The sequence below is a fragment of the Perna viridis genome, chromosome 7, assembly GCF_037379345.1.
Source record: "Perna viridis isolate PV_CMFRI_1.1 ecotype Kerala chromosome 7, ASM3737934v1, whole genome shotgun sequence".
NCBI lineage: Eukaryota > Metazoa > Mollusca > Bivalvia > Mytilida > Mytilidae > Perna > Perna viridis.
The window spans coordinates 21056412-21082808 of NC_142451.1; the positions used below are offsets into that span (position 1 = coordinate 21056412).

Below are 26397 nucleotides of genomic sequence, written 5' to 3' on the forward strand. Positions count from 1 at the left end.
AAATGAAAATTTCTTATGTATAGTGACTGTATATAAATGTTAACTAAAATGAAAATGATGCATTGATAGTATTTAAACTTTCTAAATGTTCCCAAGTGTAATTGAAACATTCGCATCTATCATTCCAGAGAACAAGATACCTACTGTAACAGGAACACTGAGAATCAATGCTACTGTTAATGAATCTGTTAGTTTAGTGGCTGAGGCTCAGGACGTGGATGATGAAAATGTTACTGTAATTTTTGGTGGTAGCATCACTGGCAAAATAACTAACAGACAGAATGCTTCTATAACAACCACATGGACCCCTCAAGAGTACAATACAGACTATAATATAAGGTAGAGTTGGTTAAAAATGATAGTTTAGCATAATATATGGACACAGTTTCTTTGTACATTTCTTATATTTATCTGTTAGGTAATTGGAAAGTTACTGAACTGATAAACTCTGGGCAATTATCTAACGAAATAGTCAAAAAGGAAAGTTAATATAACAAATGACAATAATCAAGGCAAAAACTGGAAAGTTTGAAACAACCACAATGGTCACATCTTGGTACAGGCATTTCCAATAGAATAAGTGGGTTAAATCAGGTTGTACTGGGTGCTAAAACATAAAACGTTTCTATAATGGCTAATTGTTTCCAGTATATTGCAATACTAACAGGCAGCACTAAATTGCCTTTGGGTGAAGTTAGTAAAATCTGTATTCAAAACAGTATACAAAATGAATATATTGAATAGAGTGTAGCAAATAGTCATCGTAACATTCTGAGACGTTTGTATAATATTGATTTGTTGTGACATGCATCATTAATTTGATCTCTATCTTACATAATAATGCCTAGATGAATTGTCCCGTACTACCATACATCATGTACTAAGTTAGAGCCTTAGATTAATCCTACAAGGAGGAATAACCTGGCCAGTGAAAGCTATATTTTTATATAGCCTAGCAGGCCGAGTGGTGTAGGGTGGTCATCGTTTGGAATTGTTCAGACCCTTCTATAATGTTATGTTGTCTTCCCTGTATCAATTTGATCCGATGGAGCAGTGTAGCAAATAGAGTTGTCACATTCTTAGACATTTGTGTGTGTGTGGGTTAATATATATATATTATGAAAATCCATAGTCTATTATCTTTTCATCAGAAACAGAGTATTTCTCAATAAGATATGGATATTGGAAAATTCATGTAAACCAAAATTAGGGAAACTACCTATTTGTTGCTCTTGTTACATTTTATTAACCTCTGGCAATTATTTTTCAGTTATTATGCCACGGACAGTCAGAACGGTATATCCTCAACAGAGACTGTAGCTATATATTTATGTCCAGGCTGTACAAATGGTGTTTGTGATTTTGCTAATCCCTTGGAAAGTTCATCAAAGTTCAACACTGTACCATGCAAATGTGATGTAGGATGGACAGGTTTGTTCAGGTTTACTTTAACACATGCAGTATACCTGTTAGCCTTTGAAACAGTTCATGTGGATGATTCTCCCCCATTGACATTGTTGCATGTGGGAAAGTTTGATTTTAAAGCTAATATTTGATGTAAATATTCAGTCAGTATTTATTTCAGAATTATTAATAATTTTAGCCAAAAACCTTTCACAAATCATACTTTTTTCTGTGGGAAATTCTAAATTGTTCATTGATTTTATTGGAGTCTCCCCCTAACATGTGAGGCTTTACAGGTACATGTATGCATCTCTGGGAATATTTTAGGACATATATGGAAGTACATGTATATGTTTTTTAAATTTGTAGAAACATTACTTTTTTATAGGATTAAACAGCTATTTTGGTCGTTCATACTTGTATGAACCGATCTTGGAGCTCCCAAACATAACATGAACGGCCTTTGGCCGTTCATGTTATGTTTGGGAGTGGAGAAATGTATTTATAGAATCTAGTTCTGGGACAATAAAATTTTGGGGTGAATTTACTTGTAATTAGATATTCAGCATTTATAAGTTTCTTTCCCGGAGCTGAAAATTACTCTCTAAAGAAACTGTACCGGTAAAATCAATGGTGGTGCAATAAACCATTCTTACAACTATATCATCTCGTTTAGGTTGTTGTCACACCCTTTTGAACTACACGGCTGCCATATTGGTTTCAAGTTGACTGGCATTCATGCATGTATGAACGATTTGGTGAAGTTCATGAAAGTATGAACTTCCTGGCAAAGATGTTCTTGACCAATCAAAGACGGCTTTAAGCATGAAGAATCTTATGATCAGAATTATTAATGTATAAAGTCCTGTTAAAACAGTATTATTGCCATTTGGTTTTTATTTACATTTCATTAATTAATCAAGTAGTCCATAACATTTTTTTTTCCATTTTTTTTTCATGGTGGTCCTGAACATATGAAAAACATATCCAGTGTTGCCCCTCATTTCACTATAGATATGAAAATATATTAATTGAAAACATTTTTTTCCTGTAATTTCTGTAAGCTCAGATTAGGTACGTGCAAAAGGCTGATGATTTTTTGTCGGTATTTTAAGCTTTGATTTCATAAAACATTTAAAGTTAAAAAAACACTTATAAGTCATGGCTCTACTCTAGAACTAATATAAGATGTAACTCAAAATCTCAGAAAAAACATTATTTTAATGGTGATGAATCCAGTCTTTCACTATGCCAGTCCAAACAATTTTTATTGGTGGTCATTGCTATTTCCATATGATATTTTGTTTATGATAAGATTTTATATTGGTACTTAAATGTTTTTTCATTGTTCTTAATGCCTGATATTTTCTATTTAAATCTACTGCCTTGATACTAAGAAATAAAGACAATTTCTAAGGCAGCTTAAACAAATTGACTGTGATGTTGCTGATGAACTGAAAAAAACTAATTTTGAATGTGTGGACTGAACTTCACATTGTGCCCCATCAGGCTCACCATGGTATTTTGTCTCAAAAACTACTGTTACTTTTTATATAGTTAGACTTGAAGTGTCTGAGTAGTCAACGGGATGATTTTTTTTCACTTTTTTTTACACTATTTCAAATCCGGATTTTACCGTTAGGATTATTTTTTTACTGTATATTTATTTCCAATTTTGCCAATTTCCGCTTTGTTTGTAGACCTCGTTAAATCATCCCTTAGTCAATAATACTGATAGAATTTGATGTTTTGCCCATAAATGCATGAAAATGTCTGCCAATGGACATTATAGTAAAATCACCTAATGTACCTTTTTTATACAGGTACCATTTGTAATCAGGACATTGATGGATGTCTTAATGATGCATGTCCAGAGCTTACTAAATGTATTGATAAAACTCCTGCCCAGCAAGAGGCTGATAAAGTCTTGTACAGCTGCTCCAATTGTCCATCAGGTTTCGAGTTGATTGATGGCAAATGTCAAGGTAGGTCTAATATAGATATTGAATTATGGGAAATAAATGATACTTAATGTAAATTTTGTATAGGGCTTTCAGTGATCAAGTTATGTTTGTATACCTATAAATTTATCCATGTTTTTCAGATTTTAAGAATATCATTTAACCATCATTTAACATGGTTAAAAAAACTGCAAGTATCTATATATTTTATCTTGATAGGAAGTCGAAAACATTTGTACTTGATATTGATAGGAAGTAGTAGACATTTGTATTTGAATATTCAAAGATCCACAATATTTTATTATTAAAGGATTAAAATAAAAAAACAATCTCTTATTAGCTCACCTGGCCTTTGGCCAGGTGAGCAATTGCCATCACTTGGCGTCTATCGTCATCGTCCGTCGTTGTTAACAATTTTTCAAAACTCTTCTCCTCTGAAACTACTTGACCAATTGGAACCAAACTTGGTATGAATGTTTCTTTGGGTATCTTGCATAGAACTAATATGGGGATTTTTGATCCGTTGAAAAACATGGCCACCGTTACTAAAAATATAACATAGGTGTCAGACAATAGTTTTTCACATATATCCCCAAAATGGTTAAGTTAAGCCAAATTCTGACATGGTGTAATTGTTCAGCATGATCAGATCTATCTGTGGTCAAATTTTCATTTTAATCTATTAAGCCATGTTGGAGTTATTGCCCTTTTTCAATGTTTTTTGCTATTTTTTATGTTATTTCTTTCAAAAATCTTCTCCTCTGACACTACTTGACCAATTCAAACCAAACTAGGTATGAATGTTCCTTGGGGTATCCTGCATAGAACTGGCTTTGGGATTTCTGATCCGTTGAAAAACATGGCAGCCATTACTAAGAATAGAACATAGGGGTCAGACAGTTGTTTTTCGCATTTATCTCCAAAATGGTTAGGTTAAGCCCAATTCTTAGCCGGTAAAAGTGTTCAGCATGATGAGATCTATCTGCGGTCAATTTTTCATTCTAATCTATTATTCTAATCTATTAAGCCATGTTGGAGTTTTTTTAGTGTTATTTCTTTCAAAAATCTTCTCCTCTGACACTATTTTAACAATTGAAACAAAACTTGGTGTAAATGTTTCTTGGGGTATCCTGCATAAAATTTAAGTGGGGTTTTTTGATCCTTTAAAAAACATGGCCACTGTTACTGAAAATAGAACATAGGGGTCAGACAGCAGTTTTTTGCATATACATGTATCTCCAAAACCGTTAGGTTTAGCCAAATTCTTTCAATTGCTGAAATGATCCTTATTTTTTGGACTACAAAAGTCTTCAGGCATAAAATTTGTCAGATGCCTTCTTATAAGAGTTATTGCCCTTGACAGGGGAAAATGACAGGTTTTTTTTTTTACAGTTTTCAGGCAATGTCTTGAAAACTATGATAGATTTAGACTTTCATTTACTGAAATGATCCTTATGATAAGTCCTATCAAAGTTTTATTGAGTCAAATTGTTGGACAACCTCTTGTTTAATTTATTACCCTTGAAAGGCAAAATCCAACCAGGTGAGCAATTCAGGCTCCTGGGAGCCTCTTGTCAAGTCTACCACCAATGTAAACTCCATATATTCATAATGAAGAGTATCATATTTCTAGCATGTCAGCTGATATAAAACTGAGGAAATGTATGACTTTATATGTAGTTGACTAGGACATGGATTGTGACCATTTTGTGATGTCATTAGCAGTAGGGAATTGAAACAAGTAAATCTCAATGTTTTTGTAGATGTAAATGAGTGTACAAACACTACCCATCCAGTATGTGAACAGCAGTGTACCAACATCTATGGTAGTTATGTGTGTTCCTGTATAAATGGATACAGACTGAGGAATGGAAAATGTCAAGGTAATGCTACCCTTTATATGGTCTGCACTGGATTTTTATCTTGCACTTATTTGAGTATTTTCCATGGAAGTCAAGAATAAGCACTGTACCACAATACTTTCCCTTAGCTCTCGTTGAATGAACTGTGATAAGTAATACCAAAATATGTACATAGAAACCTGTCTAATCTGATCCCCTTTGGACTTTGATATCGGTTCAGCTTAGACTGATGTTTGGTTAATTATGGTTCAAAATATATTTAAGTACTATTCTGTGTAAGAATTAGGCAATGGGCGGCACATCATTTGTTCCCAATTTTTTGCTTAAAATTATATAAGACATCAGAAAACTCCTGAAAAGCTATTTTAATTTATCCTGAAGCGTCTGTGACATAGATAATTTTTTATGATTAATTAGGAAAAAAGTATGGGAAAATTTTCCCTCCATTTTTTCCTTGTGCATTTCTACAATACTTGATGAATCAATATCTGAACAAAGCAAAGTTTGCAAACACTTTTATTGTTTTCTTTTGGGGTTATGAGGTTATTATATTTGGATAATGCAGTAAAATAACTGAATGCAAAATGACCTTTAAAATCTAACTATACCTCTTATGTTAAAGTTTGTATATATTTTAGGATTGTGCATTATATGTCTGAAGGTAAAATGGTGTTACTGCAGTTCTAAGTATTCAATAAAAAATGATGATGAGTTATAAATTAAAAGCTTAACTTTGTATGGACTGGTTACTCATATATCATGATAACAAGCTTTGTCATAATTTTTTTTTCTTAATATTCAACACAAGGTTATTGTTAGGTTGATTTCCGTTCAGATTTATGTCATTCAGTATTAAGTCTTTCTGGACATTTTGATATTCTCACATTGAAGGTAGAAGGACTCCTCATGTGTGTCCTTTCCTCTTTTCATCCATCTAACGAGTTTTTTGTGCAACTACTTATCACAGCCACTTGATATTTTGACAGAGGCTTTAAGGAGTTAAACCTAGGATAGGGGACATAATGATATGTTTGGTCCATATTCAACTTCACAAATGCCTATCAAGCTTTCATTTGATGCAGAATGTAATCAGTCCAAGTTAATTTTATGCTTACATGAGATTGGTGTAAAATGCCAAATACAAATGTTCCAGTGACTTGTAAGAGTTGTGTCCCTTACCCTAGGTTTACCTGCTTAAATAGGTATGCCGTATCGTAGGAATTGATTACAGACTTGAGCCACATCAACTTCCTGTTTTATGAATTTAAATACATATGTTTAGACCATATGATTTCGGGGGAGGGGATGGTTATTCTTTAGCTCACAGTTTTTTCTACGATTTTGTCTCTTTCTTAATTTTAACAATGCCATCATATATTTTTTCTATGTTTTCAGCTGTAGAAAATGGTGATTTATTTTTTTAAAGCTAGACAATTTTAATTAAAATTATATTTCAGCTACATAGAAAACATAGTCTCCTGCAATTTATTAAAAAGGGTTATTTCCCTTTTTCCCTGTTAGTTGTCTGAAAACTACCAATTGCATGACGTTCATTAGTTATAGTACATTATTAGATATTGAATGCACGTCGTGTATTGCCGTTTATAAATGTAAGCTACAGATTATGATAAGAATAATAAATAAGTGAACAATAATCACGTTTAAGTAGTAAAATGGAACTAGATACAAATAGAATAACAAATAAATGTATAAAAATAAAGAAAATGGGGCCCAAATTTTCTGCCTTACTTTTTGCCCCTGACGTAAGGCCGAAAATTTGGGCCTCATTTTCTTTATTTTTATACATTTTCATTGTAATTTTATTTGTATTTTGTTCCATTTTATGTTTTTAAACGTGGCTTTTGTTCACTTATTTATTATAATTCAGCCACTTTACAACATATATTATTTTTATGCTACAGATGCATATGAACTCGTTGAATTATCAGCTGACTTACTGTAGTTATTTTTGGAGGCTCTTTTGTACCTCATGAATATTTGTGCAATTGTCCCAACAAATGGTCTAATATAACTGAGTTTTTATTGCTATTATTTGTAACATACTAAATCAAGTTAATGTTTAAATAGAACTTGTACTGATTGAGGTATGTATGATAACGTAACCATTACATATACGGAGGAAGATAACTAAAACTTTATAATAAATAAAAATATGTAGGCTTTCCAGTCATGAATCACATTTTGCATGATTCTTATGTGGAGTGCTACTTAATTCTTTTATGTAAAACAAAGTCATGACATTTATATTTACATGCTTTTTATAACTCATGCAGCATTCTAGGATTTGGGCTTTCTTCATTGAGAGGAAAGCAAAAATTAATGTACTTGTATATTAAAAGTATCAGTACTGCAGGCATCTGACATGTTATACCCAGCGCTATCAGAAGTAGGTGCAAGGTAGCAATTTTCACCATCTACTTGACCAAATTTTGCATTGAAATTTATGGAGGGGGAGCCATCTACTTTGGGAATTAAAGTTAACTATTCTAAGTCCTTCATACCATTTTACTATAATGACTGGTTATTACAGAATTAAGAAAGGTTATACTAATGGAAAAAATCTATTTATAGATCAATGGTATGCGCTAGATTATAAAGAATTCTCATGTGTTAGAATTGACAGGTTGTATAACCTGTTTAAACAGATATACTACTATATAAACATTCTTGTTGTCCTTATTTATTGGGCTAGGTCTTAAGAACATCAAACTTAATTATAATATCAGTTTATTTCAGAAACAATACATGTCCTAGTATTTTAATTTTTGTCTTTTTAAGTAGACCGATATTTTAGGAATGTTTGTATTAAAAAAATGGTCATGATTTGATTATTGAACTGACAAGCTAATGTGAACTTATTCTTTAAAATGATCCTACAAAATCAGATAGAAATATGAGACTTTTAAGAAGATACATGTGGAATGAAAATATGTGTCTGTGTTTCTCTTGATTTTGATATTCAGTGTATAATTTGAGCTAAACATTGTATAAGAAAAAATGCAGATTTGTTGTTGTCCTCATTGGTCAAAAATAGTGTGAGGTATTGAGAGAACATGTGATAGCAGCAAATTCATATTATTATCATCTGGTTGAGTTTATCAATTGTGATAACAATTTTGTACTGTATTAAAAACAAACAATATTATATATGATAATCATTTAAGAGTTATGGCCCTTTTTCGCATAAAATAGTTGAAATTTTCTCTAAATTATCTTGTCTATTACCTATCATTTTTCTTTGTATTATTGTCCAATTAATATCACCACCTTAACACATTTTCAATATACATTTATACAGATGTTGATGAGTGTGTAGAAAGTACAAGTAACTGTGAACAGATCTGTAACAATACGATGGGATCCTATAGCTGTGCTTGTAGGGATGGTTACATACTCAATGGTGATGGAATCACATGCTCTATTGGTATGTTATAAATACAAACATGATTTTCTTCTGCTTTAAAGTGGGAATTGCTTTTCAAATCCAGGTTTTACTGCTTCTATTCTATTCTACTTCTAATTTTGCTAATTTCCAGCTTTGCAAAATCAGGTTTGTTGACAAGTAGTTAAGTGCATGGTGTCTTTTAAACATTTTTTATGAATCCTTAGCTCTCCTCTTGTTTCATATCATCAACTGTGATTGATTGATTGATTATTGGGGTTTAACTCCCGAGCAGCAGTATCATCAACAGTGAAGACAGTAAGTTAAGCAGTATTATTCTGATACTTTCCTTAGATGAAAAAGGTAATGTTTATATTTTTGTTATCTCTGTACCAGAAAAAGTATTGAATTAAATTGAAGTAAGTAGGTTCTGAACAGTTAATCAAATGATTTTGCATAGACATTTTATTTTAAAGACTGTCTACTTTGAGTTTGCAATTTTCAGATTTACTATTTTTAAGTTACTTTAATTTTGTTTCATTTTTGATAAGAACCTGATTGTTTTGTATCAACAGATCCTACATACAATACAACCCTGTGTAATGCAATCAACTGTGAGTTTGGATGTTCAGTGGAAAATAATGCTGCAAAATGTTTTTGTAAGACTGGTTACAATCTCAACAATGATGGTAGAACATGTACAGGTAAGTCACAATCTCAACTGTGAGTAAAATAAATGTACAGGTAAGTCACAAATTCAACAGTGAGTAAAATACATGTACAGGTAAGTCACAAACTCAACATTGACAAATAACTTAAACAGGTAAGTCACAAACTCAGCAGTGAGGAAAGGTCTTGTACAGGTAAGTCAATCAGCAGTGAGAATAAGACTTGTACAGGTAAGTCACAAACTCAGCAGTGAGGAAAGGTCTTGTACAGGTAAGTCACTCAGCAGTGAGAATAAGACGTGTACAGGTAAGTCACAAACTCAGCAGTGAGGAAAGGTCTTGTACAGGTAAGTCACTCAGCAGTGAGAATAAGACTTGTACAGGTAAGTCAAAACATCAACAGTGATAATATGACTCATTAAGTCATTAACTTAACACTAAGAATTAGATTTGTACAGTTGGTCACAAACTCAATAGTGACTTAAAAACTCGTTCAGGTGAGGCAGAAATTGAAACACTGACAAAAGAACTTTAACATGTAACTTCTGTTGTAAAAGAAGTGGCCATTGTTCAGTTTTTAAATGAAGATATTTTGTATTTATTAGTACTAACTTGGGCAAACAAATGAATTTCTCATTATCTCAAAATACTGATTTGGTAGGTTAAATAAATACATCCTTGAGACTTGTTAAGTTGTCTGTATGATGGTTGCCTTCCTTTTTTTAAACGGTGAATTATTTAATCAGCATGAATATTGATAAAAAGGCTCTGGTTGGTTTTAATTAGTGGAATCGGGATTATATTTTTTGACAGATATCAACGAATGCTCAATCAGTAAGGCATTCTGTCCTCAGAAGTGTACCAACACAGAAGGAAGCTATAAATGTGGATGTTATAAAGGATTCAAGATACTACCAGACCTAACATCTTGTGGAGGTTGTATTTTTTAAATTATTTTATTTTTGGTTTTTCCAGAAATCAAATAGAAGTTGGTAAGACAATAACTTGGTCTGTTTGGTCACATTTATAAAGATTACAGTGTAATTATTCACTGTAATGAGATCTAGCCTCCCATTATCTCTATGAGGATTAAACCAAAATGCATTAAATAAGCAGTTTACATTTAGAAGCTTTTCTTGTATGTACAAATGTACCAGATTCTTCCATATATATTTTTGTTTGCTTCCCTTATATGGGACTGGAAACATAGTTAAGTGACATCAAATTTTCTCTTGCCTTTGTTTTTAATATGTCTATGAGGCTGCCACTTTTTGGACGTTTTATTGGTTAAGAGAACGAAATAAGATGGGCTGACCTGACCTCGTCTTACACAGGTCTTCTCAGCTTACAAAAGGTCATTTCCAGAAGATAATCAACATTAATCAATTGGTAATTAATTCATTTGAAGACCGAGTGGTGTACAATTAATCTGTTTTTGATAGTCAGTAAAATTCATACAAAACTATAAAACAAAATTAAGAAATATATATACAAGTTGTCTTCCCTGTCAGAAGCTATCACCTACCGTTCATGCTTCTCTTTTTCATTTAATTGGCCACACAGTTTTTATGATTTTGCATTGAATTAGTATGACATCTTTCCCACAACAGTCTAAGAATAAGAATATGCAGTGTGTCAAATGGTTACTTTCTAGGAATAGAGCTAGTCTTCCCATGATTGACTGTCCATTACTTTAGGTAGTTAACTGGATAATTGACAAGAAGATCTAAACTTTCTCTTTTTCCATAGGTATTTTAATCTGATGAGTCTGACAGAAAGTTTAAATCTCTTCGTCAAGTGTCTAGTAAACTATCGAAGACATTTCATCAGGTAATGGTCATGATCATTTATTCAAGGGAAGACAACTCTATTCCCTGAAGTTAACTATATTATCTGTAATCTTAAAAGTGCAAAATGTCTTTCTATGATTCTTATAGGAAACTGTAAAGAGATTATACTTTTATCTTTTAGAATGTGATTCCAGTCACTATGGTGATGATTGCAAGATGAAGTGCAGTGCATGCTCCCCATATACAACAAAGTGTGACAGGGTCAAAGGTTGTATCTGTTCCTCAGGATGGACTGGTACCTTGTGTACTGAGGATATCAATGAATGTGCTCAGGAGGGTATATGTGGAACTCTTGAGGATTGTGAAAATTCTTTTGGATCTTACGAGTGTGTCTGTAAGGAGGGTTATGAAAGGGCAGCTGATGGAACATGTATAGGTATACACTATATGTTAAATGGATTTCCTGTATAGATTAAATATCACAACCATTTTCATTTTCCTCATCTGAAACATGTTTTATACTTAAACAGAAAATAATTTGTACATACTTTGACATGCAACTTTTTTTATCCATGTTCAATTGAATTTATAAAGTAAATTTAGATTTATATAGATTTGTATACAGACAATAACAGTGCACTGATACGACATAAAACTGATATATGGATGAGGCTTTAAACTGTGGTAAAATGCGAGGCTGTGTGATTCAGGGACAGTGTATCACTTATTTAAATATACAGTCAGTGCATTTTGACTGCTCAAATTGAACAGTTGCAGTATGAATAAGATTACCTTTCTGCTTCCTCATTTTTTAATAATCGTGAAATCCTGTTTATAGATATCAATGAGTGTACAATTGGTCAGTTCAACTGTAGTAACAATGCTGAGTGTGTCAACACTGTAGGGAGTTACCTATGTACCTGTAAGGAGGGATTTAATGGAGATGGTGTCAATTGTACTGGTAAGTAATAAAAGAAAGGTAACTCTTGTGTCAAGGTATAGGGATTTTCCTGTGTACCTATATGGAGAGATTTAGGGACGATGGTGTCACTTGTACAGGTAAGTAATAAAAGAAAAGTAGCTCATGTGTCAAGGAATATGGAGTTACCTGTGTACATGTATGGAGAGATTTAGGGACGATGGTGTCAATTGTACAGGTAAGTAATAAAAGAAAAGTAGCTCTTGTGTCAAGGTAAAGGGAGTTACCTGTGTACCTGTATGGAGAGATTTAGTAGCAATTTTATGGTGTCAAGTGGGAGGGAGGTCAGAAATAAAAGGGAGATAACTTCAGTGTGTCAATTTTGTAGAATGTTACCTGTGAGAAGGAATATAAGGGGATTAACATCAGTTTGGTAGTAAGGTCAGGAGGAATCTTGCTTTTGTGCCAATTTTATTTGTGCTACAAGGTTGTACTTCATTTGCATGAAAGACTGATTATTTGAGATGGACATGATTCAATATAAGACAGTGAAAATTAATCTGTAATATCTGATGGCCTTGGGTATAGATTGTTAGTTGTTTTGAAAAATGGTTTATTCTAAAGGTGTAAAAAACTTGCAAAGCCAGAATAACAACAGATGTAGTTGGCATGACTGTTGTTAAAACTCTGAATAAAACACCATCATGGTTTGGACATGCAGAAAACAGGATCTGAACAACTATACATTAGAGTTAGAAAAGTGTGTTTAGTACGGGTAACAGATCTTGCTTGTGAAAAGAAGAGGTACAAGTAAAATAATTAAAATTAGTACTATATTGTATTAAATTCACCATTAATTGTGGAATAATTCATGATTGATGCAAATTAAATATGGTTTGTGGTGGAAATGAGATTTTTTTGGCAAAAGCAATGTGTCTAGATCAGGAAAAAACTGAAGTTTACTCCAAATATTTTTTTCAGATTCTATTCAAGAGCTTTGGTGGACTGATTCGATTTGTCTCTTTATTTTTAGTTCTTCGTTCACTATTTGTATAATTGATACATATGGAGAAAACATGGATAACCATTAATTATAGATGAACTGCTATAAAAGATTTAACAAAATTTAGAATTAATTGGTACTAAAAAGAAGTAATAGATAAAGCTGGAACCCTATTGCTATTCTATAGATGGGTAAAAGGTAAAATAGGATTTTGTGAATCTTCAGATCCAATTTTACAGAGGAGAACATGACACACTTTCACATACATTAAAGTTGTATTTAGTTTGTCAAATGGTATTGTTGTACATAGGTATGGTTTGATTTCAGATATTGATGAGTGCTTCTTAAAGACAGACGACTGTCAACATACATGTGTTAATATGGTGGGCAGCTTCAATTGTCTTTGTAATATAGGATTTCAACTGAATGCTGACAGAAAAACATGCTTTAAGATACAAGATCAAAAGGGTAAATACTTTAAAAATGCTTCATTGAAAATTTACATCTGGCTTCATTGTGAGTTAAAGACTTATATTTATGAGGGGAAATTTGGACAAATCAATTCTAGACTTAATGATGCACAATTTGATCCAATTTATAAACTGAAAGTCCTGATTAATTTAGTTTTCAAGACAGTAGTTACAGTGTACAAATTAGACAAACTTTACATATAAAAATTGTACAGTTCGTAACTGATAGGAGTACCTGTTTTGTTCAATGCCTAACTCGTATCATTAGAAATAATTTCAATTATTACTACAGTTTAAATATGATGTTTTGCCATTAAAGCTTTTTTTGTTACCTTGCAGTTGAAGACAGGTGCAGTGCCTTAGATTGTGACAAAATTAATGGTGGATGTTCTCTCAATGCAACAGAGGATGCGTTCTGTTTTTGTAACTCAGGGTTTGAGTTTGTCGACCCTAGTAATTTTACCTGCACAGGTAATGTCATATAGCTGTTATTCGAATTTGGGAAATTGTGAAATATACATTTTTTTTAGGACTCTGGGATGAATGTAAAAGAAGAATTCTTTCTTATTTATATATATATATATATATATTGGAAACAAAGTAATTAACACACAATTTAGTAATTTTTTTTTCAGCATTATATGTTTAGATGATTCTTTTTTTTACACAAAATGGTGTTTAATTACAGTTAGTCTCTTGAACATAAAATGTTTAAAAAATTATAATATTTTGTGTAGTTATTGTTGTTGATATACATTAATGTAGCTATGTTGGTGTGTATATTTTTGTAGATATTGATGAATGTAGCAATAACAATGGAAATTGTGACCATATCTGTACTGATAATACGGGAGGCTTCACCTGTTCGTGTAGTACTGGGTATAAACTCATATCAGATGGAAAGTCATGTGAACGTAAGTTTAAACTACAAGTTTCTATAAACATTTATTGTTTATATTGCCTGTGAAGAAAGTGGGCCCTACTATTTTTCTGTCACAATCAATAAATTACAAATCTTAACCTTAGAATTACATTGCATTTTGTGTAATATGAACAAAAGATGAGTTGCCAACATCTAGGATCTGTGATGTTAGGAGCTAATACTATAACTCTTTATCTGGTCATCTGTTAAAATTACCAATTTTTTTATGGATCTTTTTGATATAATTTCAGCCTGTAATACTACAAACCGATGGGGTGCTAACTGTGCCGAGGCATGTGATTGTGGTATAGGGAGTGAGTACTGTGATACCCTGACTGGATGTGTCTGTAAACCTGGCTACAATGGGACATATTGTACTGTGGACATAGATGAATGTCTTAACTCACCATGTCCTAACAATCAGACATGTGCCAACACAGGTGGTTCATACACATGTACATGTTCACAGGGGTATGAGATACAGAATGATATCTGTGTTGGTAAGTGTTGAATTAGTAGTATTCCAACTAATCATAGCCCCATGTGAAAAATAGGTGGTTTATAGTGATCATTCTGTCCATTCCTCTGTTTCCAGTTCTGATCTGCACCTCCTCTCAAACTACTGAATGGAATTTGATGAAACTTTAACACATTCTGTATCATATGGTGCCATTGTGTACTTCCAATTTTGCTTTTCCATGTGATTGACTTTCGGTTTTTCTAGATGGTTTCTAGGGAGTGGAGTTTTTTTTGTTTTTAAATGATTTCATAGTAATTTTGTGTAGGTTATTGATTAAAATTTTATATATTGAATGTAGTCTTCTCAGAATTGATCATTTAAAAGTTAAGACAAAAAAATTGATTTTACAGAAATACCAAAAAATAACAAATAAAGAAAACAAACAAAGAGTAAACAAACATTGAATAAAAAAAATAAGGAGTAAATTCTTTTGATGCAGTTTACCATATTTATTTCCTTAGATACGGATGAGTGCACTAAAGATACTGATACCTGTGACCAGAGATGTGTCAACAAAGTGGGAGGTTATCTATGTACATGTGAGGATGGCTTTGTACTCAATGGTACTGATACATGTTTAAGTAAGTCTGAATTCCTTAAGTATTAATTAGATAGAAGGACACTATATACAGAACTAATTGAATATTTATGTTTGTATTTAAATGAAGGGTTTTTGACTCTCTTTTTCTGACTGATCTTTTATTGACATTGTCCATGGTAATAATGTGGTAGTGTCTTTTTCAATTTGTATTTTGTTTTCTGTTGATGCATTGTGATTTTATCTGTTTTAAAGAATTTAAATATGCAAAAAAAGAGACCTGGGTTTTCTTTTTTAATATTTATTTCTAAAATCTGATTTTCCTCCATTTTAAAGCATAATTCTGCTTTTTCAAATCCAGATTTTACTGTTATGATTCTTTTTTTAATGTATATTTACTACTCTGATTTTGCCAATTCTGGTTTGTTATGTTGACCTCGTAAAATCAGGTCTGATATCTATCAAATTTTAAACTTGTATTGTAACTTATCATGGTTAATTTATAGTAAAAATCATGTCAATATGTAAAAATGTTCAGAAAAAAAATGTCAGGAAAACGGTTATTTCTGTGAATTTTGATAAGTACAAAGCCCGTAATTTCGGTAAAATTTATCAAAAAGTAAACTTGACTTTTAACTTATCATGGTGAACTTATTAATCAAAAAAATATTTCAATATCTGCAAGTGTCTGGAAAACTTAAGATGGACTGACGGTCAGACGGACGGGTCAAACACATTATACCCTGCGAAACTGCATTGCGTGTGGTATAATTATTTAAGCTCACAGTTCTTCTGCTTTGAAATTAAGAGAACACATATTCCATAACAGATGTAAAAGATTAGTACTGGTACTGGAGTTACGCACAATCAGGTGATAAAGGGCAAGTAATTCTTTACATTTACGACATACTGTGAGGTGAAATATTGTATGAAATCAGTCTTTAACTTAAGCCAAAATTGTGTATGTCATTTGACCATAAGGTCAAAGGTCATGTTCAAAAGTCACACATATTGGTACATGACACTTAACCTTAGCGTGAAATACCCACATACCAAATGTCAGGTATCTTAGTAAACAGGCAAAAAAGTTATGGCACAGGCAAAACTTTGGGGGGTATTTTGCCAAAATGTGTATCTTATTTGACCATGAGGTTGACAGGTTAAGGTCTGTTTGTTTGTTTGTTGGGGTTTAGCAATATTTCAGCTATATTCAGATGATGAACATGAAATGATGATGAAATGAAAAAAGGATGGGACACAAGGATAATAGGGTCGACAAATTTTGATTGCCACTAGAAAAAGGGGGGATGGGTAAGGTTGGGCAATTTAGCCTCCTGTGGCAGAGTGCAAAGGTTCCTACTCCTATCGAATACCACAGCAGGGTTCTTTAACGTGGGAGGAACATGACATCTTTCCCAACACGGTGCACCACTATGGTTTGCGGTCAGGTTTTCCATATTATAGCCTGACAACCCAAGCATGTAACATACCAGGGGTACCCCATTCCACCATCCTAGTATGTGATGCCTGGCCTTCAGGTTTTATAACCCCATACCAAATATCAGATGTCTTAGTGAAAAGACAAAACTATTTTAGCCCAGACAAAATTTTGTATGGTATTTGGCCAAAATTTTGTATGTCATTTGACCTTGGAGTCAAAGGTCAAGGTCAAAAGTTATCCTATCTTGAACATTACACTATACCTTAATGTGATTTACTTACATACCAAAAATCAGATATCTTGATAAAAAGACAAAAAACAGTATGGCCAAAGACAAAGTTTTTTATGGTATTTTGCCAAAACTTTTTTGTTATTTGTTCTTGGGGCCAAAGGTCAAGGTCAAAGGTCACCTACTTAAAACATTACTCCTTGCCTTGGTGTGATATACTTAAATGTCAAAGATCAGATATTTAAGTAAAAAGACCAAAAAATAATAGTACAGACAAAATTACATATCATATTTTGCCAAAATTTGTATGTTATTTGACCTTGAGGTGAAAGGTCTAGGTCAAAAGTCTCCCACTCTGGTATGCGACAATCTACCCTGAGAGGATATACCAACATACCAAATATTAGAAGTCTAGGTCAAAAGACAAAAAAGCTATGGTCTGGACAAAGTTTGTATGAAAAACATTAAGAAGAAGAAAAGTCCTTACAGGGGGTGATTTTGGGTCCAGATGAGCAAAAAAAGATATGCTACATATTTTTATTTTTGATATGTTTTAGTGGAGAGCACCTACTACACACTCTTGTTAGCAAAACGGGTCTGAACATAACCTTTTTTTCGTACATTTCAAATTGTCAAAAATTAAGAATTTTGGTTACTATGGTAACCAGATCTAAACAAATCAGATTGCTTTGTACTTTATTGTAAATTGTTTCTCCTAAAATATACTTTATTAATATAATTATGTAGTTTGACAAATTTCCACCATTAAATATAAAATAATACATTCAAATTGCGATGTTTTTGTGTTTTTAGGCCCAAAATTGGGGGTTGCTAAGGAATGGTCATTGCTATGGTTACGGTGGAAACATTTTTCATTTTTTTATATTAATTTTTGTTTTTTCCATTAAATCCTACATATTGCAACTCAATTTGGTTCAAATGTCTGACATCGATAAATCACCCACTGCATGATTCTTAGGTGGACTACTACTTAAAAAGAGAAAGACTTGGTCATTATCAGTTTTTTCATTCCCAAAAATGTTGTTATCTTTGAAAAAAACTGATAAACTGACAATAAATGAACTAATAATTTGTAAAGCTTTATAAAGGTTTTTTGATAGAACGAATTTGAAATTATTGAAGATAAGTTATAAACATTTTAGGTTGCTACTTGGACATTAGAATATTTGAATTATGATTATTTAGATATTGACGAGTGTAGTTTGTTGAACAATGACTGTGAGCAAGAGTGTACTGACACCAGAGGGAGCTTCTACTGTAGCTGTAGAGATGGTTTTGTATTAAACTCTGACCAGTCATCGTGCAGCAAAGGTTAGCCATTGATATTTCATATTATACCATCCTGTATACACAGTAAATTTATATCACTTGTGTACTACCATGAAAGTTATATTTTATATATTAAGTAAGTTTCATATTATTTAATTCCCCCATATATTTTTCTTACTTAGTTTTTCATTTGCGCTGGATTGTTTATATCAGTTATGTGACATTGAGACAAGCGTTGAAAATTGAGAACTGGCATATCATATGCTTTATGAAGGCATGTTTAATTAAAAAATACTTACGCTTAAATGGAAAAATCTGAATGTAATGCCAACAGTTGTTTTCTTTTACTCTTCAATAATGCCAACTTAATCTATTTATAACTTTTTATCTATTTTAGCTGATAATCCATGTGCAGGGCAAAATATCAACTGTGGCTATGGATGTGAAATGATAAACAATGTCCCACAGTGCTTCTGTGCACAGAATTATGATCTCAGTTCAGAAGACAATCAAACTTGTCGTAGTAAGTACACTGAGAAGGATTTTTTACTTTTAAGCAGAATTCCATTTTTTCACAGATTTCATTGTATGAGTCCTTTTTTATCATAAGTTATTTAGGCAAAAAAAAACAATACTCTTGTTTCCTGCTACCAGCAATAAAAAAGATACATAGGTGAGAAAATTATTTTATTTTTTCAAAAATTTTTTACTTTGAGTAAATGAAGAAACAAACAAGACTTCAAGAGAGTTCGAGTCAACATGGCCATAAAATGTTTAGGGCTGGCACAAAAAACTAGGGTAGGTAAGGTAGCAAGAAACAGACATATTATTTTGTTTGCCCTTGCTGCAATCTCCAACTTTTTTTGGCCTTGTAAAATCATGTCAGAGATTGTAACCATAAGAAAATAAAACATAAAACAAAACATAAAATCTAATTCTTCAACAATGTAAGTTTTCTGCTTAACACATATAGATGGCCAAAGAAAAAAACTGGAATATTAATTCTAATAATCAACGCATTTCAAACCAGTAAAATTTTAACCTAGAAAAATAAATTGGTAACCTTATCAATAAAGATATCCATCTTAGTCATCTCTACAGAAACTTATTTGGAGATGTTGTTTTTTTTTCACAGTTTATAAACTGACTTATCAATGTTCATATATTTTTCCCAATTTCAGTTGTATATAACTGGGTAGATGTGACTTTAACAACAGACTATCCTTATAACAGTAATCTATCTGTAGAGACTTCAGATCTGTTCAAACATTCCAGAGTTGATATAGCACCTTCAGTAAGTAGCCAGGGTTGATATATCACATGGTGGATATATCACCTTCTGTTAGTAGCCAGGGTTGATATATCACATGGTGGGTATATCACCTTCAGTAAGTAGCCAGAGTTGATATATAACCTTCAGTAAGTAGCCAGGGTTGATATATCACCTTCAATTAGTAGTCAGGATTGATATATCACCTTTAGTACTTAAGTAGCCAGGGTTGATAAATCACCTTCAGTAAGTAGCATGGGTTGATAAATCACCTTCAGTAAGTAGTCAGAAAATAATGTATCATAATATACAGGAAACATAAAGTTAAAAAAATTAAGCATTTATATTTCAACAATGAATTAAAATTATATTGTTAAGTTTGGTGATTGATGCCTTTCACATAAGGGTGCAGCAGTTGTATTTAGACCTATACACAATATATAGAGGTCAGTCCAGAAAACTTAACAATCTTACAGTTTTAAGTGAAAGACAAATTTTCCTGCAATTTATTAAAGATCATTTCATATGTTTGTCTCATTTTATTTCTATTATATTTTAGATATACTTAGAAAATTGGCAATACACAGTGATGATAAAAGTAGTTCACTTAATTAGAAGCATGATCTATTAAATAGCTCGAACATGTGCTTAATAGACTTGTGAAACATTATGTGTATATTTTAATTATATAGACAGTATAGTGTAATTACTCTTAATTACACACACACACCATTGTTTACCTCATCTTTAATGGTGAGGTGAATATTGTATGTTTATTTAGACGTAGTGAATTTGATATTTTATTTTACAGCTACATAGTGCCTATAAGAGTGTAACAGACTTCCTTTCGTTAACTATCCATAAATTCAGGTAAACTAATGAAACGATTCTTTCTTTGTAAACAATATGGTCATATATTAAAATACACCACTTTTTGCTCCTTTTTTTCATACTTTTTAATGCTAGAATTGACAAAAGTAAAGGTCAAATTTTAGGCCGGTTATTTTAATAGAACTCAGTAGGGCTCAAAATTGAATTTACAGTTACAAGTTAAGATTTTTAAAGCCAAAGGCCCATTCAGTTAAAGTCATATGTCCTTTATTGAGCAGTTGTTTTGAAGATTCAGGTTATGATAATAGTCTGTAAGATTCCCGTGAACTTGTTTTTCTTCCCTTGTCCATGAAAATTGATATCCACAAATTAAAGTGCTTTAACATTTTATGTTACTTATATGTTACTGTTTAGTCTTTCAACAATTAAAAATTTTGAATATATGTCTTTTTAGTTCTGGTAGTACTCAAATACAGTTCACCATTGTCCTAAATAATAACCTTACTGAGAGCACTATAAAGGAAATAGCCAACATGACGAACAACATCAAGCAGATTGTGGCTTTAGAGATACCATATAATGTTATTGACAAAAAATCTTTCCTTAGCTATCAAAATATTCAATTAAGTAAGTATAAGAATATCTATTTTGCATGGATTGAAGAAAAAGAATTTCTGTGCTTTACAACTTTAAAACTTGTTGGAAAATACGTAGAATGAAAAATTAGTCTGATAGAAACAATGCTCAATTTTTTTTTTTTTTTGATGTTTGAGCATGCTGAAAGCATTTCTCTTCAACATGTATATTTATAATCATCTCTTTCTTAATTTGATGGCATTTTTCATGTTATTAATTTCAGTACCATTGACCTGTGCGTTATGTGATGGTACTTGTGTATTACTCTCCGATGCTAGCTATGAATGTAGACCTCCACTGGGTAAGTCTATTAAAACATATAAATTCACAAACTCACAATGATGTGAAGTATATATTCTAATGAGAGATTTTCCACCTTTTTACATTTGGTAAATTTTCTACAGATTTCAAGGGAGAAACTGATTTTCCTTCGGCCTATTTTTTATTTTTACTTTTCTCCATTTTTGATGATAAAAAGTAAGTTTATAAGCATGCTCCCGAAGCTGGCATGTCGAATTTTTTTATTTTACCATCTTGCATGGAGAAATAATTTAAATCGCTAATCACTGAAGAAGAATCTATTTGTAAATTGTATATACATGTTTTTACTTGATCATCTTTTTTTAGTTATTTCTCCAAAATTAATGCAATATTCTTTTTTTCTGCTTTTTCAGCTCAAGTTGAGAACCAGTCGTTGTTTATTAGAATCACACTTAAAAAGAATTTCCAAAGTTTTTATACCAATAAACTTCATTCAGATTACATAGCTTTTGAAGATGATGTAGAAAAAGCTGTAAGTTTAAACTTAGTAATATAATTCATCAATACAAAGTAAAAGCTTCAATCAACTAACTCAGGGCTGTTCCAGTAAAACATACATGGGACCCGGGGATGGCATTTAAAAAAAAATATATATTGGTTGTGGGTTGGTGGAAAATGCATCTATGGCACGGTACTAGGCTTGGAAATTCGCTTCTGTGAGTTGTTGTTGGGAAAATGAAGGAACTTTCTGTTGAAAGCTGTATTTTACTTTCTCGAAATGGTCCAAAATGAATCCCTGTCATTGTATAAACCTTTAGTATAGTTGAGTTATTCGCTTTTGTTGTGGGAAGTTCGCGCCATTTTTACAGGGTGTTCCACCCGGAAATCGCCTTGTATTTGGTTTGACATTATTCTCCCCTTATTTTCGGGGTTTTGCTGTGGAGCAATGGTGCGACCCGAGACACCAGAACATCAGAAAAGATGTCAACTTCCGTCGTTTGTTGATGTGGTTCACAAGTGTTCCTCGTCTCTGGATTTTTATGTAGATTAGACCGTTGTTTTTCTGTGTTGAAGATTGTACTTAGACTTATTATTGTGGTTTATACTTAAATAAATTGTGACTTGGATGGAGAGTTGTCTGATTGGCACTCATACCACATCTTCTTATATCTATTCAGTGTGTCTGAATTATCATCAAAGCAACTCTTCCACAATTAAACTTTTTTTGAAACTGAATTTGAACAGTTGTTAAATCACTATGTAATCATTGCATATTGATATCAGGAATAACCCATTCCAAAACTTCAAAATGAAAGGGTATGGGCTATGGAGTGAATGTGTAGGTGACAAAAACACCAAATTATCAAAGAACAGGGCTTTTACTTCTGTTCTTCATCTTAGAAATTGTCAGAGAGTCTACACTAATGGACAAAATTTCCATACCCTTAAACAAGATACCCCCCCCCCCCAGTGTGCAAATGAGCAGAATTGTCCATATTGATAAACATCAATATTACTTTATACTCTCTTGTGCCTCACCTGCACAGAGTGCATGCAAACTTGAGTGATGCTTACAGCAGATTTCCAGCTGAAAGTGCTAGGTATACAAGAAGGGAAGTTTTCTTGAAATCACTGATCCCCAATTAAACAAATGGATTTTAGGAAAACTTCACACAACTATCAAGGCAATCATATGGATGAACACAGAAATTTCAACTGGTTAGATGAGATACAAAATAGTTCATGGTAATACACCAGCTTCATATACAGTCACTGTTGTACAGTGTGGATCAATAAAACTTCTGCATTATCATCTATTTCTCTTCACATACCAAATATTATTGACCTGTGATATAAAGTGGTTGTTGAAAATTTCCTATGGACAAACACTCTTACAATTGTGAATACCAGAAAGGTAATCCCTATATTCTGGCCTTCTTCGAATTTGCTCTTAGGCAAGACAAAAATCAAGATTTAGCTATGCATTGAAAAGAGGATATGTGTACATAAAAATGAATGTTAATACGTGAAATGATTTTAATGTACAGATATATGAATGCACAATAGGTAAAAGCATTTGTCTATACATGAATATATGCAACATGCAAGAAGTAGGCAAAACAGCAAATATATATGTTTTTTAATCCGTGTCTTAGCTAGGCAAAATGGAGGGGCCCAGCACCCCGCCCCTCTGCCATATTACCCCCTTGGTGCCCATTAATAATTATCTGAAGATTACACTTTCGTTAATATATTACACCAAGCCAAATAAGAAGTGTCACCTTCATTTACTGTATCTTGTCGTTATTAACCCTCAGGTATATCTCAAGTAATTATTGGTGATCATTCAGCTGATCAGGGTTGTCGGATGATGATCATTTACAAGTAGAAATTGGATCCCGATTGGATCTATCACCATTTCATTGACAGCAAATCATTGGTTAATAATTATTTTCTTTTGTACAATTAATTTTAAAAATATTTTCAAGTTGACAGGTCTATGTTATGTAGAACCATGGGTGTAAACAATTGCATGTTGCATATGTTTGTTTATTCAATATGTCAGTTATCTCTGTCAGTTCATTTCTTTTTAAAATTTTCTATATCATAAACAGTACAGGTAATTTTTCAAAAGTTATAATTACATTAGTTAGAGAAAATAATATGATTTTGAAAATGAATTGGAGCAATATTGAATATTTGTTAGATTTCGTGCAACATTTTGCCTCATAGTATGTCATAAATGTTAAGAATCACTTGCCCTTAATCTCCTTTATGGTGTGAAAGTATACTGCTTTAAATTCTACAAAAGTAATATTAATTTTTGTCTACACGTCATTCTTGTATTATTTAATAAGAATACATACATACAAGAAAAGCTAAACAAATAAAAAATGAATAAAGATATTTCTGACTTAATGGAAACATAAATTTAAAAAAAAACAACTTCAAATACACCAATGTTCCTTTTTGGTTGAAAAAACATGCTACGTGTTAAAGTGCCCTCTTCCTTGCCCACCCTCTATTTTCAAATCCTAGCTAGAACACTAATTATGTGTAAATGGAATGAAGCATTCATGAAATCATGCAATGTCTTGCTATTATCTGTATGAAAAACATGTATGTTACATGCAGCTGAAATATATATATAAAAAAAAGAATTACCATGGGAATACTGTTGAAGAATATATATGAATTTTAATATACAGATAAATGAAATGACGCAAGCAGTAAAAGTGCTAGTCTATACATGAATATGTGCAACATGCAAGTGATAGGCAAAACTACAGAATATGTATAAATGAAATGAAGCATTCATGAAATCATGCTATGTATTGCTATTATCTGTATGAAATGTCTCGCATGCAGCTGAACTATATAAAAAAGTAATGTACCACCATGGGAATACTGTTAAAGAATATTTATAAATTTTAATTTGCTTCTGTTTGTGCCTATAAAACTTGGGTTTTTACCTCTATGGGTGGGTAGGAGTGGAAAAATATCACTTCTATGGGAGGTTAGCCCAATTTTCAAGTGCCTTCCCCCAGTCCCATGTATGTTTTACTGGAACAGCCCTCAGTAACTCAGTATCAGTTTTATTTTGCAGTCACAGTGTTATCTGTTTTTATCCCTTGTCACAACAACAACATGCATTGTTTCTTGTCTGTGTGTCTGTTCTCCCATTAAGTAATCATCAATTGTACATAAAAAGGCATTTAGGAATAGAATATGTAAACAGTCAGTTGTAGGTCTTTAGAATGTTACTAGTATCTTATGTCTTGAAATTAGTCTTTAAGTTCTCAGATAGGTACTGACAACTTGTGTTGTCAAATATGTATATTGTAAGTATTAAAAAGGAAATTTCTTTTTAAGTATTACATGATGTTTTTTGCAGATTAAAGACCTAATTAGTGGTATAGAAGGCATAGAATATGTGAATGTAACAGATTTTAGGTTTGTATTAAGACATCATATTTTTCTGGGTAATACACAATTGTTTTTTTTTTTTTTAATCTGAAATTAGCTTTTCTGTTTTTGTTTGTTATCATGTGTTTATTTATGAATTTGTCAATTTAGACTTTTTGATTTTCCTAGTTTTTCTTGACCTTGAATGACCTTTAAATTTAATGTTAAAATCATAGGTCACCTTACTTGAATTAGTGATAATAGAGCCATGATAAAGACAATTTTTTTACAACACCTTATATGAATACTGTAAAGAATTTTCACTATTTTGAAAACTACTAAAAAATTGGTGTATAAAATTGCTTATAAAGTTATATAATGTGCAATTTACTGACATTCATTCATATTTCAAAAGGTAAAGTGGGGGTCAACAAATTCTTTTTCCATTACCTTCCTAATTAAAACCTTTACAATTATCTTCCCTTTGAATGTATTTTCCTGCCAATTATGTCCCCTTGAAAATGGCTTTTCTCAGTTATTGTTTGTAATTATACCATAATTTTTTTTTTTATGTTAAAAACTTTTTTAAAATAGATTAAACATATTATTTCTACATCACCTTAAATACTATAAGTTAATTTGAAAATATATAAGTCTGTATGATTTTGCAACACGACAGAAAAGAATGCTTCGTGTAACCTTATGTACAGGCCCCAGCACCACAAAATTTGAAAAATTACTTAAGTCTGAGAAATTCTTTACTGCTTGTGACGTCATCAATTTCAAAGATATTGATTGGAGTTACCATCAAAGTTAAGAATTTTCTCAGATTTGTGTACTTTAGAGTTTTTGTGGGGCCTGGCCCTGATTTGTGAAAGAATCAGGCAATCCCTGTAGTTACAGTTAATTTTTAAAAATTTTTTTACAATTTTTTTTTATAATGCACAGTCTATTGAATGCATAATAGTTTGTTTAACAAGACAATGATAGATGATATAAGGCAGTTTCCCAATGAAAATGTTGCATAGAAACTTCTTATATCTATTGTTATTGATACTGCTATGTCATTTTTG

General features: G+C 32.0%; 1 protein-coding gene across 13 annotated transcripts in view; it reads left to right on the forward strand.

The window, feature by feature from the left end:
• Positions 1-26397, forward strand: part of LOC148611761 (uncharacterized) — a 137342-nt gene that overhangs the window by 101332 nt on the left and 9613 nt on the right. For 11 of the 13 annotated variants that reach the window (XM_088592622.1, XM_088592624.1, XM_088592619.1 and 8 more), the window contains 22 exons: positions 129-339; positions 1271-1431; positions 3228-3389; positions 5129-5248; positions 8547-8672; positions 9206-9334; positions 10112-10234; positions 11270-11524; positions 11927-12049; positions 13338-13478; positions 13820-13951; positions 14272-14394; positions 14654-14902; positions 15384-15503; positions 18337-18462; positions 18818-18943; positions 19602-19714; positions 20502-20560; positions 20976-21148; positions 21381-21458; positions 21832-21950; positions 25314-25372. In XM_088592622.1, the coding sequence (XP_088448748.1) occupies positions 129-339; positions 1271-1431; positions 3228-3389; positions 5129-5248; positions 8547-8672; positions 9206-9334; positions 10112-10234; positions 11270-11524; positions 11927-12049; positions 13338-13478; positions 13820-13951; positions 14272-14394; positions 14654-14902; positions 15384-15503; positions 18337-18462; positions 18818-18943; positions 19602-19714; positions 20502-20560; positions 20976-21148; positions 21381-21458; positions 21832-21950; positions 25314-25372 (3028 nt within the window). Of the gene's footprint in view, positions 1-128; positions 340-1270; positions 1432-3227; positions 3390-5128; positions 5249-5865; positions 5889-7315; positions 7333-8546; positions 8673-9205; positions 9335-10111; positions 10235-11269; positions 11525-11926; positions 12050-13337; positions 13479-13819; positions 13952-14271; positions 14395-14653; positions 14903-15383; positions 15504-18336; positions 18463-18817; positions 18944-19601; positions 19715-20501; positions 20561-20975; positions 21149-21380; positions 21459-21831; positions 21951-25313; positions 25373-26397 lie in introns of those variants that run through there. The other 2 variants (XR_015924190.1, XR_015924191.1) reach the window with 2 other exon arrangements.